At 43.7% G+C, this 14090-nt stretch overlaps 2 protein-coding genes across 4 annotated transcripts; one reads left to right on the top strand and one right to left on the bottom strand.

The window, feature by feature from the left end:
* Positions 1 to 670: 670 nt before the first annotated feature.
* On the top strand, positions 671 to 2575 carry C1GALT1C1 (C1GALT1 specific chaperone 1). 3 transcript variants are annotated; one of them, XM_077185940.1, is made up of 2 exons: positions 671 to 734; positions 1189 to 2575. In XM_077185940.1, exon 2 carries the CDS (start codon positions 1194 to 1196, stop codon positions 2148 to 2150), a length of 957 nt encoding a protein of 318 aa, XP_077042055.1. In that variant the 5' UTR covers positions 671 to 734; positions 1189 to 1193; the 3' UTR covers positions 2151 to 2575. The 3 variants fall into 3 exon arrangements, with proteins under 3 accessions (XP_077042055.1, XP_077042056.1, XP_054497280.2); XM_077185941.1 differs by having other exon boundaries at positions 725 to 787; XM_054641305.2 differs by lacking the exon at positions 671 to 734 and adding an exon at positions 795 to 1070.
* Positions 2576 to 4880: 2305 nt separating this feature from the next.
* MCTS1 (MCTS1 re-initiation and release factor) lies at positions 4881 to 11199 on the bottom strand. Its single transcript, XM_054641424.2, has 6 exons — positions 11042 to 11199; positions 10287 to 10439; positions 9482 to 9579; positions 8281 to 8414; positions 7187 to 7254; positions 4881 to 5334 (listed from the first exon to the last, which is right to left on the bottom strand). Exons 1-6 carry the CDS (start codon positions 11050 to 11052, stop codon positions 5253 to 5255), a joined length of 546 nt encoding a protein of 181 aa, XP_054497399.1. The 5' UTR covers positions 11053 to 11199; the 3' UTR covers positions 4881 to 5252.
* Positions 11200 to 14090: the final 2891 nt, after the last annotated feature.

A 14090-nucleotide genomic window follows, 5' to 3' on the forward strand; every position in this document is an offset into this window, starting at 1 on the left:
ATTAACTAACTTTGTGTGTGTTGTGCTGTCTGCCAGAGAGGCAGAGGAACAAGTGAAATGTACCATGTTTTAAGCACAGTTTATTGTATCGGTTAGGAAATTTATGGCAGAATCTCCAGGATTTGACCCTGGATATACCTGAAATACAGATATACTTGATATATATTTGACCCTACATATACTTAGATATATTTGATTTGATCCTGGATACAGTTTAAGGCCAGTTCTGCCTTTCCAGGTGCTTGTGAGGTGGATGGACAGAGAGACTGGGGCAGGGGCAGGGGACTGAGGAGGGAGAGTGACACTTGTGGGAGGGGGCACTGTGACGGGATGAAAGCCCAGGGATTGCTTAACTGGGATTCTCCTCGGAGGCACCAGCTCGAGATGTGTAGGTGTTGCTGTGCCGGGAACAATGAGTGCAGTGTGTGGGGAGCCAAGTGGGGCACCCGTGATGTCCCTGGGGCCGCCATGAAGAGGCTTCTGTCCCAGCAGCGACTGTTCCTGGCGCTGGGAGCGTGACTGCCAAGGCTCAGAGCGGTCCGTGTGGGAAGGTTCTCGAACACCTGCGCTGGCACAGCAGGGCCCGCGGCTGCTCCCTTCCCTGAGGGGAGCTGAGGGAGGCAGGGCCGCGCGCGCACCGCCAGGCGGCGCCCCCGCCCCGCCGAGCGCGCGGAGCCCGGGGCGGCCGCGCGGCGCTTCCGGCGGCGCAGGAAGGGGCGGCGCGCGCGGCTCCGGTGAGCGGCGGGAGCGGCGGGGCCGCGGTCGGGGAGCTGCGGCGGGAGCGGCGGTACCGCGGGTCGGGGAGTCTGGGGAGCTGCGGCGGCTCCGGCACCGAGCGCCGTGGAGCGGGGCAGGCGGGGACCGGGCTCCGGGAGGGCTCCCCGCCGGCCGCGTCAGCGCCCGAGCCCGTCCCGCCGCCTCTCGGTGCTGCGGGCGAGGATACGGCGGGGCCGGGGCCGTGCGGTCACGGCAGCGGAGAGGGGCCGGGGCACAGGGTTCGTGTCGTACCGTTACCGAGAGCTCCGACCGGGAACCTGAATGTCGCCACCGCTTACACCAGCCTTGTCCCGGTGCGGGAGATAAGGGAACTGCAGCTGGGTTTAGAGATTGAGGACTGCATTAGAACCGTATGGAACCTGCACTAGTGCACTTATTCCTGTGAGTTCTTACAGTGCGCCTCTTTTCTAGGAAAAATGATTTCTGAAAGCAGCTCCTTCATCAAGGGTGTGGTGCTTGGAGGAGTCTTCTGCATGTTGGTTACGCTCCTCGGACACATTAAGGTGGGCCATGGGACCAAAGCACATCGCCACGAGCATCATCACATCCAGGCTCCCAACAAGGAAGATGTCTTAAACCTCTCAGAAGGGGAACGTATGGAGCTTAGTAAAAACATCAATGTTTACTGTATCATCCTTGTCAAACCAAAAGATCTGGGGCACTGGGCTGCAGCAAGGGAGACCTGGAGCAAGCACTGTGACAAGGCAGAATTCTACAGCTCGGAAAAGGTCAAAGTGTTCGATTCTGTGGCCGTCAACACAAACGATATGTGGGCAATGATGCGGAAAGCTTACAAGATCGCGTACGAACGCTATAAGGATCAATTCAGCTGGTTTTTCCTTGCATATCCAACAACATTTGCTATAATTGAAAATCTCAAGTATTTCTTACTGCAAAAAGACCCCTTTCAGCCTTTTTACATAGGCCACACTGTGAAATCTGGTGACCTTGAGTATGTAGATGGCGAGGGAGGGATCGTCTTAAGCATTGAGTCGCTAAGACGACTCTCCCGTGTTCTTGAAGACCCTGACAAGTGCCCAGAGCAGGGAGGTATGATCTGGAAACTGGCAGAGGACAAACAGCTGGCAATCTGCCTGAAGTACGGCGGCGTGTTTGCCGAAAACGCTGAAGATTCCGAAGGGAAAGACGTCTTCAACACTAAATCCGTGGGGGCCCTCATCAAGGAGGCCATGTCCACGCACCCGCAGCAGGTGGTGGACGGCTGCTGCTCCGACATGGCCATCACCTTCAGCGGGCTGGCCCCCAACCACATGCACGTGATGATGTACGGCGTGTACCGGCTCCGGCCCTACGGCCACTCCTACAGCGACGCCCTGGTCTTCCTGCCCCCTCCAGGCTCAGACAATGACTGATGGGGCCTCAGGGAAGGCCTGGAACCATGGGGTTGGCTCTTCTCACAACACACAGTTGTACTGACACACTCTGGTACTGGTGTACAGGTTCTTTTGCACACTGAGGGTTGGTAAAGCTCTTCATTTTAAAAGTGGAAGGAGAATTTTTTTCTAAATCTTTTATAGAGAAATGCTTCTGGCTTTTGACAGTGCTGGAATGAAAATGATAAAAAGATGTTAATGTTTATTATAAAAGGAAATTAAGTTTATAGGGGGGGTTTGTACATGTAAATATTTATTAATGAAAACTGAAATGAACTTTAGTCTACTCTTAAAAATATATTTTTGCAAGACTTTGATTATTTCAGTTCTTCCAGGCATTTCTAGAATGTCTTTATACCTTTCTAAGTTGTACCAATAAAACTGACTACAGATTCAGTCTCAAAGACTGTAACTTTATGCTGTTTCTTTTACACTCAATACACACTCAATATCTTGAGCTTATATAGCACCTTCCACCTCATGTACAGCCTTCTAACAGCAGGAAGCAAGGTGACAAGAAATCCTGCAGCAGAGTAATATCAAGTGCCCTTTGGACTACTGTTTCTAAGCAGACAAAAGAAAAAGATAAACTGTATTTGAATAGGTATTAACATGGTCAGAGAGTCTGTTAGCACAAGATTAACTCTCATTTAAAATTTCACTCCATCTATAAGCATGTTAGAATAAAGGGTCAGTATTATTTTTATTCCTGTTAGTGGATGCTAATACTGTTCACAAGGAAGAAGTTGATAAATTGTCAGTACAATTTGGTGTTTGGTTTGGGGTTTTTTCATGCTCTTTTTTTTTTTTTTTTTAACAATAGAGGGCACTCAGTTTTACACAAGTTCCTGGGTCACACTCCTACCCACCCACAGCCTGTGCAAACAGCACTTCAGTACTTACCCATTTAGAATTCAGTGACCTGACATGGGTGTTTCAAGACTTGAGGAAGGTATTACATCCATCTGTTACATCTGTCACTGTCACAGGCTTTGTTGGTATTACAATATTCATAAAACACAGGAGCAGACTGTTCTCTCAGCTTTAACCAACCAGTTGTCACACCCTACCCTGAGCTGCAAGTGGGCAGGTGGGGAAGTGAAACAGCTGCTTCAGAGCTGATGAGAAAATCCATCTTGGGTTTTTTGTTTTAAGCATCAGATTTTTCACAAGATAAGACTACTGCTCAGACTCCCATACAGGCTTCCACAGCTCAGCTGCTTTGAAAGGTGAGACAAGAAGCACCTTCTCATCCCCCCATCAGTCAGAGCTCAGCTGACAGCAACGCAATTGCTGCCAAATCCTAGGTAAAACTTGTACCTTTGATGTTTTGCTAATCTGGTATATAAATTAAGCCTGATTTGACTTGTATCTCCTTACAGAATAATACAGCTGCAAAAACTTAGACAAAACCAGATAAAGCAAGCAAAACTTTCAGTGTTTCTGATAATTAAAAACAGTTCTGACCCCCCTGCAGCAACAGCAGTCATAGGAGAATGAGAGTGAACAATTCCAACAAGAAAAAAATCTCATTTGTCACAGATTTGGGTGCTGTAGGACAACAGGAAGAGATAAGATGGAAGCAAACCACAAAAGGCAAGACTAGCTCATTTTACATGAAAAAAAAAAAACACCAGCACTGAAGCATTAACTGATTTCCCATAGTACCAGAAATCAATACATTTACAATGAAATCTTTAAGATGCACAGAAATGTTCACCAGCATTCTCAAGTTCTGAGGTATGATCAAAACTCTTTCTGCAACGCTGCTTAAATTTTGTCTTCCTACATTGATAAATAGTTTCAGATTTACTCTGTCATTTTCAGAAGTACAGTCTTGTTAATAATTTTACAGAATTTTAAAAGCAGCATTCTTTCTGCCATGTCTTAACTTGGCTTTAGAATCAGATGGAGAACACCTTGGCTACTATCATCTGTAAAGGTCCAGGGTGGGCAAACCAAGCCTGCAGAACAGCACCACAAGGCACTGGCACACAAAGTTACATTCTGCTGCTGTAAAATGCATGTGTTAGAATAAAACCTTGAAATATTAATAAATGCTTCCAGAGACAGTTATGAGTGGTAGACCTTAAGTTTCCTTAATTTATTACAGTATTCCATTTTTCCATAGGCATAGCTTTGGGTATGCTGAACAAAGGACTGGGTTATCCAGACAGACACACAGTGCTCCTGAACCCATTCTGTAGCTGTAGAGACATGTGGCAGTGTGCACAAGATGAGAGCTCTTCAAGTTCCACCTGAAAAAGTTGCTCCTGGCTACACTGAAAAACATGTTTTGCTGTCATGCCTTTATTTAACAGTGATTTTGTTTCTGCTCCTAAAATAAGGCGGCACACAGGGAGTAGAGAGCATCAGGCACCAGGGTGGCACACTCTTCACTGGCAGTGTGCCCACCAGTACTACAGACTCCTCTAGAAGGAGAGCAGTATCAAAGTGTTGGCAGGTAGAAATCTGAATGTACATACAGTCTTCAGATATGAGCCACCATAAAAGAATTTCTAATCCACATATCAGTCTGAGTTCATAAATCCTATACAGATAAATGCATATTAAAAAGAGAAAATCCTTAAGTAAAATGAAGTTAATGCTCTTAATAAGTTAAAAAATAGTGTCAAAAAACCTGATTTCTCCACATTCAAGAAACTAGGTAGACTAACAAGATGTCAAGAAAAAATCTGAAATGCTTCAGAGGTTTTGTAAACCATATTTATATTTCACACACACTTTATATTATGCTTTTAGAAGAGCACAAAAATGTAAACATTTCTTGGCTTTTTACTCCTTTCCACTTGAAATAGTCTACTCACAGTCCATGCAGAATCTTTCATCAAATATCTTCAGTCACTGAAGACTCAGGTTTGAGACAAAACAAAATAACTGTAATAAAAAGAAATCTAGAAAACTATTGTAGCCTAACAGTACTTTTGCATTCAACTGATTTATTTAGCATAGCCACAGAACAAAATAATTTGTACATTCAGTCACATTAAAAACAAGGAATTACAAAGCAGTCCACATTTAATCTAAGTGCATTCCTTTGGAGTAACAGTTCCTGTTGTTTCACTTGTATGTCTTCATATGCCAAAGGCCATCATTTAAATAGTGGATATTCTCAATACCAATCCCTTTGTTGACCTTCTCACTGTAGGAGCAAAAACATACAGAAGTATTAGCTAGGTTAAATATGAGAGCACTACAAAATACATTATTTCAAGTAGAAACTGCAACATTTGTCAACTGGAAAGGGAAAGCTACCAATCACAAAGTCATTATCTTCCACAGCAGGTGGACAAGAAACAATATTTGTTATTACATGTGCCCACATTGTTGACTGATAAGAGGACAATATTTGCCTTCCACATTTTTTCAACAGCTTTCCACAGTGCTTTTACTACTTCTTTGTGGGACACAGTTCTTCAGACAACACTTCTGCTACTTTTCTCCATTTTTACCATTTCTCCATCAAAGTAGCACAGCAATTGTGCACCTCCAATCCAACAAGATGACTGGAATGTGGAATCTAACAAGTTCTGGTTCCAAGTGTGCCAATGGCACAATCAAATGCAGGTGAGCTGCCTCACTTCTAGTTGCAGGTCATCTACCCACTTAATAAGGAATTAAAAATGCTAAATTTATGTGCCAAGGACTTTCAGCTTGTTAGAGACATGCTATCCTCCATAGTATTGACTATCTTTTGAGTTATGTCATCTTTTAAAAATTACTGGTTTATGTCTGTGTTTATTTTTTCAGTTTAAAAAAACCCACGAATGAACTAGTTTTGCCACAATAAACAAGACAAATCTCTTTCTGAGAGTGAGTACAAGTTTCATTCCCCTGGAGAATATAATTTACTCTATTTACACCAAGTGTTCCATTACTTACACAATCTATCCAAAAGTAATCAGGGAGGGAAATGCTACAAAGACAGTATTAACAAATTATATGTAGTAATTACACAAAGAGATTGAAATCCCACTGCCTAAACCAGAAAATTGTGGGAAAATGTCACACAAAAAAAAGCAGCTAACAGGCTGCAGAGAGGAGTATCATTTCATTTTCCTCTCCAGTTCATGTTGCTTCTCACAGGAACAGGATATTCAGCTGCAAGGCTGGTGGATTTGAAATTAGGTATACAAAGGACCTTGGTTTGCAATGATCAGTGTGACACTGCTCTCTTAGGACTGGGACACAGGTAGCTTGTCTTTCCACTTACTCTTGGACTCTTTTGAAGCACCACAAAGAATCCTTGAAGAACAGAATTCCTCAACAGCTACAGCAGGTCCAAATCCAGGTTTCTGCAGTCCCACTCTATCCCTGTCCTCCAAGACATTCCCCCCTCTCTGCCTCGTGCTACTATTATGACTTAGGACAGGCTTGTTGAGAATTAACCACACAAAGAGTGACTTGTTTTCACCAAAAAAGCTTCCTCACTGCCCCAAGTGACAGGTCTGGAAACCAACACAGCCCAAACCTGCTGGGTGCACCTCACATCCTGCAAGATGTTAATAGAACTTAAAATGACAAAGTGATTTAGCTACTTATAATTTAGCACTATCTGAAAGCCAAGAACAACTAACATCCATTTCCATTTTCTGTATCTCTTTTCCTTCTCAAATAGTTTTCTGTTTATCCCGAGCAGAACTCTAAATTTCACAAGAGGCTCAGCTAAGTTGGTCAGCACATCAAGCAGGAGTGCTGGGCTGCATGTGGGTACACAAAGAAAAAGAGCAGGCCACAGAGAAAAAAGCAAGCCTGGACAGGCAACCAAGATCCAGCAGGACTTGAGTCTCTGCTGTACCTGCAGACAAAAATCTCTTCAGTGTTTTCAATCCTCTCAAATCCAAATTACACTTCTTGCCCAGCCCAGGAGGTACTCGGTACTCAACACGTGCTGCAACAGCAATGCAGTAACCTTGACAGTGGTGCTTATACTCCAAACTAACATAAGAATAATAACATGGGACAGGTTATATTTCAGCTTTTAAAACACTTACATGTCCTCAGCTGACATCTTCATTACTCCCACACATAATGCATGTTGTTTCCCCTCTGCCATAATTGCCTATAAATTACTGCTAAGGAAAAGAGAGTTCCTTTTAAACTATTTCAGAAAAGTCAAAGCAATATGAAGAAATTACTTCCAAAAACACTTTCAAAAGCCAGTGTTGAACTTTTAATCCTTTAGTAATTCTAGAGTTCCAGTTCTTAAAGATAAGCAAAACAATGCACTGAATTTAACAATTGAATCAGTGTGTAGAACAAAGCATGCATTTATGAACTTGGAACAGCAATTACAGAAAAAATCTCCCAGTGCTAAATTTCTTCCTTTGTGTCTAATACAGAGATGACAGTCTCTGCCTTTCTGGAACAAAACAGCACATGTTTGTGGGGCCATTTTAGATTCCAAGGCACAGAAGAATTGAGACACCAATTTAAAAACCACAAGTACTGAAATCACATGCATCCTTTTCAGAGTTTAGCAACACGTGATGTTAACTGTTGATCTTGTCCAATGGCATCCAACTAACAACAAAAGCAGCACAGCTTGGTGTTATAAATGCTGTATTTGTTCAGGGTTCTTTTCTCAGTAATGTAAGGAGTGAATTAGCACACTTTCCTCATTTTACATACACTAACTTCAGACACAGAGAGCAAGTCCTGATTGCAGTAAAGCTGATCCTACTCACCTTTCCTAATTCCCTAAGAACAGGAGAGAATTCTTCTGAAGGGAATACAAGATTGACTAAGGAGGCAGGGCACAAATTGCACTGCACCTCATCTACTTTTACCATTCTGCATAAAATCAGTAAGGGGCTCCACTTACCAATGAGATTAATGGAACAGCAGCCCACCCAACAGTACAGCAGGAATAGTTATGTGGTTTGGAACATACAGTAAGTGAAAAAAAATGAACAACTTTAACCTTGCCAAGCAATATCTAAACCCCTGCAGCTCCTTTCTGATTACTAGTTATTTCATGAAATCCAATTAAAACACAAAGTAATACAGATAATAACCAACTGAGAACACAAGAACAGAAATGTAACTCATCTCACAGTGAGCAATAATTCATATTTAAGAAGGATACAACAACAGTGTCAACAGCAGCAGGGTAAAGCTTTGCTCCAGGAGATGTCAGGCCAGGGCACATTATATTAGCTCCACTCAGGACGAATTTAATGGCACCTTTATCAACCTGCTGATGCGGGAGAATAAATGGGTCTAGGAGGGGAAAGACACAGCATTGCCATTAATACAGCACCAGGACAACTTGAACAGCTCACTGTAAAGTCAGATTAAACAGGGCAATCAGACATAGAGTGTCCTGCAAGGGTAGGAAGTTTGAGAAACAATTACCAGAGCTCCTGCTGGGTGGTACCATCCCAAAAGGACACAAATACTGACCCAAAAGGACACAGGCACTGTCCTCCCAGACCACATCTTTTATCTAAGAACCAAAGGTAATCCAGCACTTCAGGCTATGGCTCCTGCACACTCTCAGACCCATAGACTGAGCAACAATTTTCCCCTAGGGAAAACAACCACACAAGTTCCCGTCCTAAGAGATCTTAAAACCAAGGGGTCTTAAATGCTGCAAACTCCATGTACTCTTACAAATTACTCCAACATGAAAGAAAAACAGTTTAATGTTAACAGAACAAAAAAGGCAAACACAGACAAAATTCATGAAAGCTGTCAGCTCTCCAAGCCATCCTTCAAGTGCAGGCACACTCTTGAAGCATTTCCAACACCAAGATCTGACTGAGTAACGTTCTTTGGGATTCAAAACAGAGTAACACAATCAAGCAGAACAGCAAGAAAAAAATTGCAAGAGTAAATTGTGAAAAGTAAAAAGCATGCAGCCCAAGTTCCTACAGGAGACAGATACTACCATTAAACTCAGGAATAGTTTTCTAGTAAGAACTTACAAGTATTTGTATAACAACAAGACTTGAAAGAAAAAAGATAGGGACCAACAATAGCAAACTTATATCTCTGTTCTAAGAGAGCCTCTCAAGATTTTTTTACAAAGCTTTACACAATTCAATTCTTACTTATCAAAGTTCAGATTGCTTAGCATATAGCATGGAAGCAATTAACATAGACACATGAAACAGAAAATAAATTCAAGTTAAGAAAGTATACTGTGTCTTTAACATCTATTCTGGAATATGCATATGCATGGAATACATGGAATAGAAGCTCTTTTTAATTTGTTTCTACAGATGTCCTGTGGAATCACACTGTCACCCTTCTCTTCCCAGCACAGCCACCCTCAGGAAACTTACATTTGTGAAGCAACCTTAGCGTTGGGTAAAAAATCCCTTCTCTTTGCCTGAAGAACAGCAACTCCCCATTCACAGTGAGGATTTCTATATGTTCATGACTGCAAGATTAAAAAAAAAGAACATCCAAGAGCTACTTAACCCTTCTACACTTTAAATACAGTATTTTACTTAATGGAGCCTGGTCTATCTTAGCATCTGAGAATAAAAACAGTCAATTAGGAACAAAATTTAAAATAAAAATATTATCTTTTTGTATGACTTGTTCTTCAGCAGTGGTGTCCTTCTTCCCCCTTTGAGAAAAAACAAACCTACTGACCAAATACACAAACTGCATTTCCTTGGTGTTGCTTTTTAAATGCAATACAAAGAGTAAATAATGAGGATTCAGTAAAAATGTGCTACCCTCTATTTAAAAAAAAAAGGGAAAATAATCAAGATAATACATGGAAGCCCAAAAATAGTACAAAATGTTACTGACAGGAATCCAAATAATTTTGAGTTTCCATGTGCATAAAGCTGAATGCTTCCCTTCAACAACAGGCTAATACTTGGAGAGACCCTGAGTACACTGCACATTAGCTACTAGGAAGCATTTTTAAGTTCCTCAAGCATCCTACCAGCATGTGCCTTTAAAGCACAACGAGCACATGCCAACTTTCTAATCTGGCCATTACAAGGACTACTACCTATTAAGGGATGATGGATGCCTATCAAAAGTGGTAGGTTTATTTACTGTACAAAGGAAACGTACAAAGGAGGCAGTCCTAGCACCTTGAAAGCAAAGTTTAACAGAAGAGATACTTACCATCTTACTATTTTGACTGGATCTTTCTTTGGCATGATTTGGTTTAGCCATGGTTCAATAACAGGAAATTGGTCTATCAGTTGATTCTTGATACCTTTAATAACTGAAGTCTTCAGCTGGATACAGTTTGATACATTCTCCTTTTCATCAAATCTGTCAAGTGAAAGTATTTTAGAAATGCACAATTTGCTGCACAAAATATGTATTTTCAGGAGCTGTCTTCAGGAGCTGTGTTTATAAAATCACTACAGAAGTCTAATAGCAGACTGACTGTCCAGCTTTCAAATGCAGGATATTATTAATCTTAAATTTGTCCCCGGGGAACACTTGGGCTGGGGGAAGGCAGGGGGTCCCCCCTTAGTAGCCTGTCTTCATTCCTAAACTTTTTGTACGGCCACAGCCCGTGTTCAGTCTCACAGATAAACCCCGGACCACGGCGCTATTTTATCCAACTCCAAGAGAACTCTGCTGGCAACACAAACACCCACAGCCCTGCTCCTATGCGAACCCTTCACGTCCACCACAGAAACACGACCGGCGCTCTGTACCACCCGAAGTTGGGCTAAGTTAATGACTCAGTTCCATTTACCGAGCGAGTGCCCAGGGCAAAGCCGAGGGCTGCGGGCGGCGCTGCCCGAGGAGGCCGCGGGGCCGCTCCCGCCAGCGCAGCGCCGAGCCCGGGGCTGAGGGGGCGCCGGGCCCCTTCCCCTCCCCTCCCTTCCCTTCCGCCGCGCCCCCAGCCCGGCCGCACTCACTTCTTGAACATCCTGCGGGCGGGCAGGCCGGGGCCGGCGGCGGGCGGGCGGCCACAGCCTCGGCGCTGCTCACACGCGGCTCCGGCCGGGCCGTGCCTCGCTCCGCGCCCGCCGGAAGCGCTGCTCCATCCCCGCGGAACGGGCGGGGCCTGCCGGCAGCGCCGGGGCGGGGCCTGTGCCGCCCGCCTCGGCATCGCCCCCTGCCCGCCGCTGCCCCTCGCACAACACAGATTATTGTTATTATTATTATTGGGCTTTCACAACCACCGGGTGCCTGGTACTTACAGGCACGGCGCTGTTTTCCCAGGTAATAGATAGATTTTTGGTAAAATGAGAAGAGCAAAGTGCTAATAGCTACTGGCATCATTTAAACACAAAATGTGTTTCAAGGGGAAAAAACACAGCCATCTTCGAACTAGCAGAGCAGAAGCTATCCTCGCGACAGCTTCAGAGAGGAACACAAGATACTGTCAGCAGCATTCTGGGGGGGAAAAATAGAGTTCTTGTCAAACAGCAGATACTGGAGCCAGGCAGGGAATCAGGCCCAGGTGACAGTGCCACATCTCTAGGGTGGGGAGGGAACAGAAGCCTGGATTGCAGAGATCTTGAGTGCCAGGCAGACAGATGGATTCTGGTGGGGAGAGCCATCCACAGTGTTTATTAGAATCAAATTAGGTTTTGCCATCACGATGCAGCAATCATGAATAGAAAGCCATAGGCAGACAGAATTTACCACACTGCTTTTTCACTCTTTGAGGAGCAGACCTGTGTTTGTTCTTTAGGCTGCTAACTGCTATACAAACAGACATGCAGGTGATTACCCAGTTTCTTTTTAGAATCATGGAAATGCCACCACTGGCATAAAGGGGAGGGAGGAGAGGACATAAAACACCAGGTTACCATTGTGCTCACAACCGAGTTCTTTTTTCTATACAAAACAATTTAATCACCTTTGATACTATAACACATAATTAAAACCTAATACTTAAAAGTTACATTAGCCAAACAAAGTAAAATCAAGCTTTATACATGGTATCATTTAAATAGTGCACAACAGCTTTGGGAACAACCACACTAATAACTTTTAAAAAGGATAAGAATTAACTATAGCATTACATAAATAGTCAAGCATTTCATTCATGAATGCCACCTTCATCTACTTTGTAGCATCATTAAAAATGCTGAGTGATGATCAAGAATTTAACTTTAACTGAAACACAGTGACACTGCTCATCCCCAGGATTAGAAAATGAGAATGGGAGTTAATCACACTGACAAACTATTCCATATGTTCTGGTGATCCTCAGAAAAATTTTCATCAACTAATACTTTGCTATGCAAACAACATTTTTTTTAAATGTAATGAAAAGTTCATCATATTCTATCTCAAATTATAGAAACAAAAGGTAAACTTCTACCCTTCTTAAGAAAGCACATCTCACTGAAGTCACCTGAGCCACTGTTTTCACCCCTGCCTAAAACAGCAAGATTAGGCCCAAATTTTCAAAAATTGCCTTTGTCAAGAGCAAGGTCTTACCTCTACACTTCTGCTACCTTAAAGCGCTGTTACTGTTCAGCCTCAACACCAAAAGGCTGGAGACATTTGCTCTGGTTGCAGGGTCATTTTAAGTACCACAATTTTAAAAGCATGGTACCTGGACAAGAGTGACAAAGCAAGGGGAACATCCAGCAACCGCTCTGACAGAAACCACCCCTCAGGATCACATGCTAAATAGAAAGGACTTAGAATTTCACCCCCCATAAACTTTGGTCAAAAAGGGGGGAAATCTATCACATCTGGCTCCTTCCTGGATCTCCAGAATGTTACCTTGCCTCCACCTGCTCTCTCATATCCAAAAGCTGAATATTCTAACTGATGGGATAAAGTCATTGACTGTCCTGCCCCTGAATGATTGCGCAGACAGCAACTTCAGGAAAAGGGACTCTTACTCATGTCTTTTTTATAAATCCAATCCTTTCAATGAACCAAGAATGTGTAGAAATTTGCCATCTCCTACATCTCTAGACCACTTATCCAATTTCGCATAAGTGAACATGACAGTTACTGAGGAGCAGAGGAAAACTTTAGGCATACTCACCTAAGTTTTATTTACTTAGCAAACCTATTTATTTCTGTTACATCTGACTTGGAATGTAATTCAGTAGCCTTGGGAACCATAGGCTGTTCTATGGCCAGTCAAAACCAGACTGAAGCTTTGTTTTGCTGGGTTTTTTTTCAAATGTACTTTTCTACACATCACAAGCATGACCTTCCTGGCCTCAGGAGGTGTCTGACAGGGACTCAGTCATAAAACATACTCCAGAAGAGCCTCAGTAACATTACATTCCTATCTCTACGTACCAGTTTCCATCAAGACAAGTTAGCCCATCTTTCCCTATCCAACATAAAAGTGCCACTAGACTTGCCCTGCTGTCTGCTGTACGAGGTGTATGCTCTCGGCTGAATCTCCTGCAACAAAACCTCATCACTTGGTTTGTTACTTTTTCCACAGCCATTTGTCAACAGTGTTTGAATCCTAACAACGTTCCTGGGGAGTTTACAGTCCCTTTGGTAACAGATCCACCAACATTCAAAAAGTGACTCTAAAGGCCTACGATTTCTGTTCTTGTTTGTAAAAGTTACAAATAAATAAGCAAAACAAAAGCAAACCACAGGCTGTAGCCCAGTGCAAGCCTGTATGTATTAAAATCATATCAAAAAGCTGACACAAAATTACTGTTCATAAATAAGTGTAAGAAAAATCATTTCCAAAGCAAGCTAACAGGCCTCGGCCTAGGCCGCAGGCTCCGGGGGAACGAGCCGTGCGAACGCCGCCGTGCACCGCACGGAGCGCTGCCGGAGCCTGCGGCGAGCCAGAGGCGGGGACAGGCCGGGTGAGACAGGGCGGGACCCCGGTACGGCACTCCCCGGTACGGAACTCCCGCGCCAGGGGGCGGCCGCACGCCGGCGCGGGGGGCACGGAGCCACCATCAGTTCCGGTGAGGCCGAGGGCGCCGGCGGGGCCGGGGGCGGGTCCCGGGGAGGATC

Source organism: Agelaius phoeniceus, chromosome 14 (assembly GCF_051311805.1).
Source record: "Agelaius phoeniceus isolate bAgePho1 chromosome 14, bAgePho1.hap1, whole genome shotgun sequence".
Lineage (NCBI taxonomy): Eukaryota > Metazoa > Chordata > Aves > Passeriformes > Icteridae > Agelaius > Agelaius phoeniceus.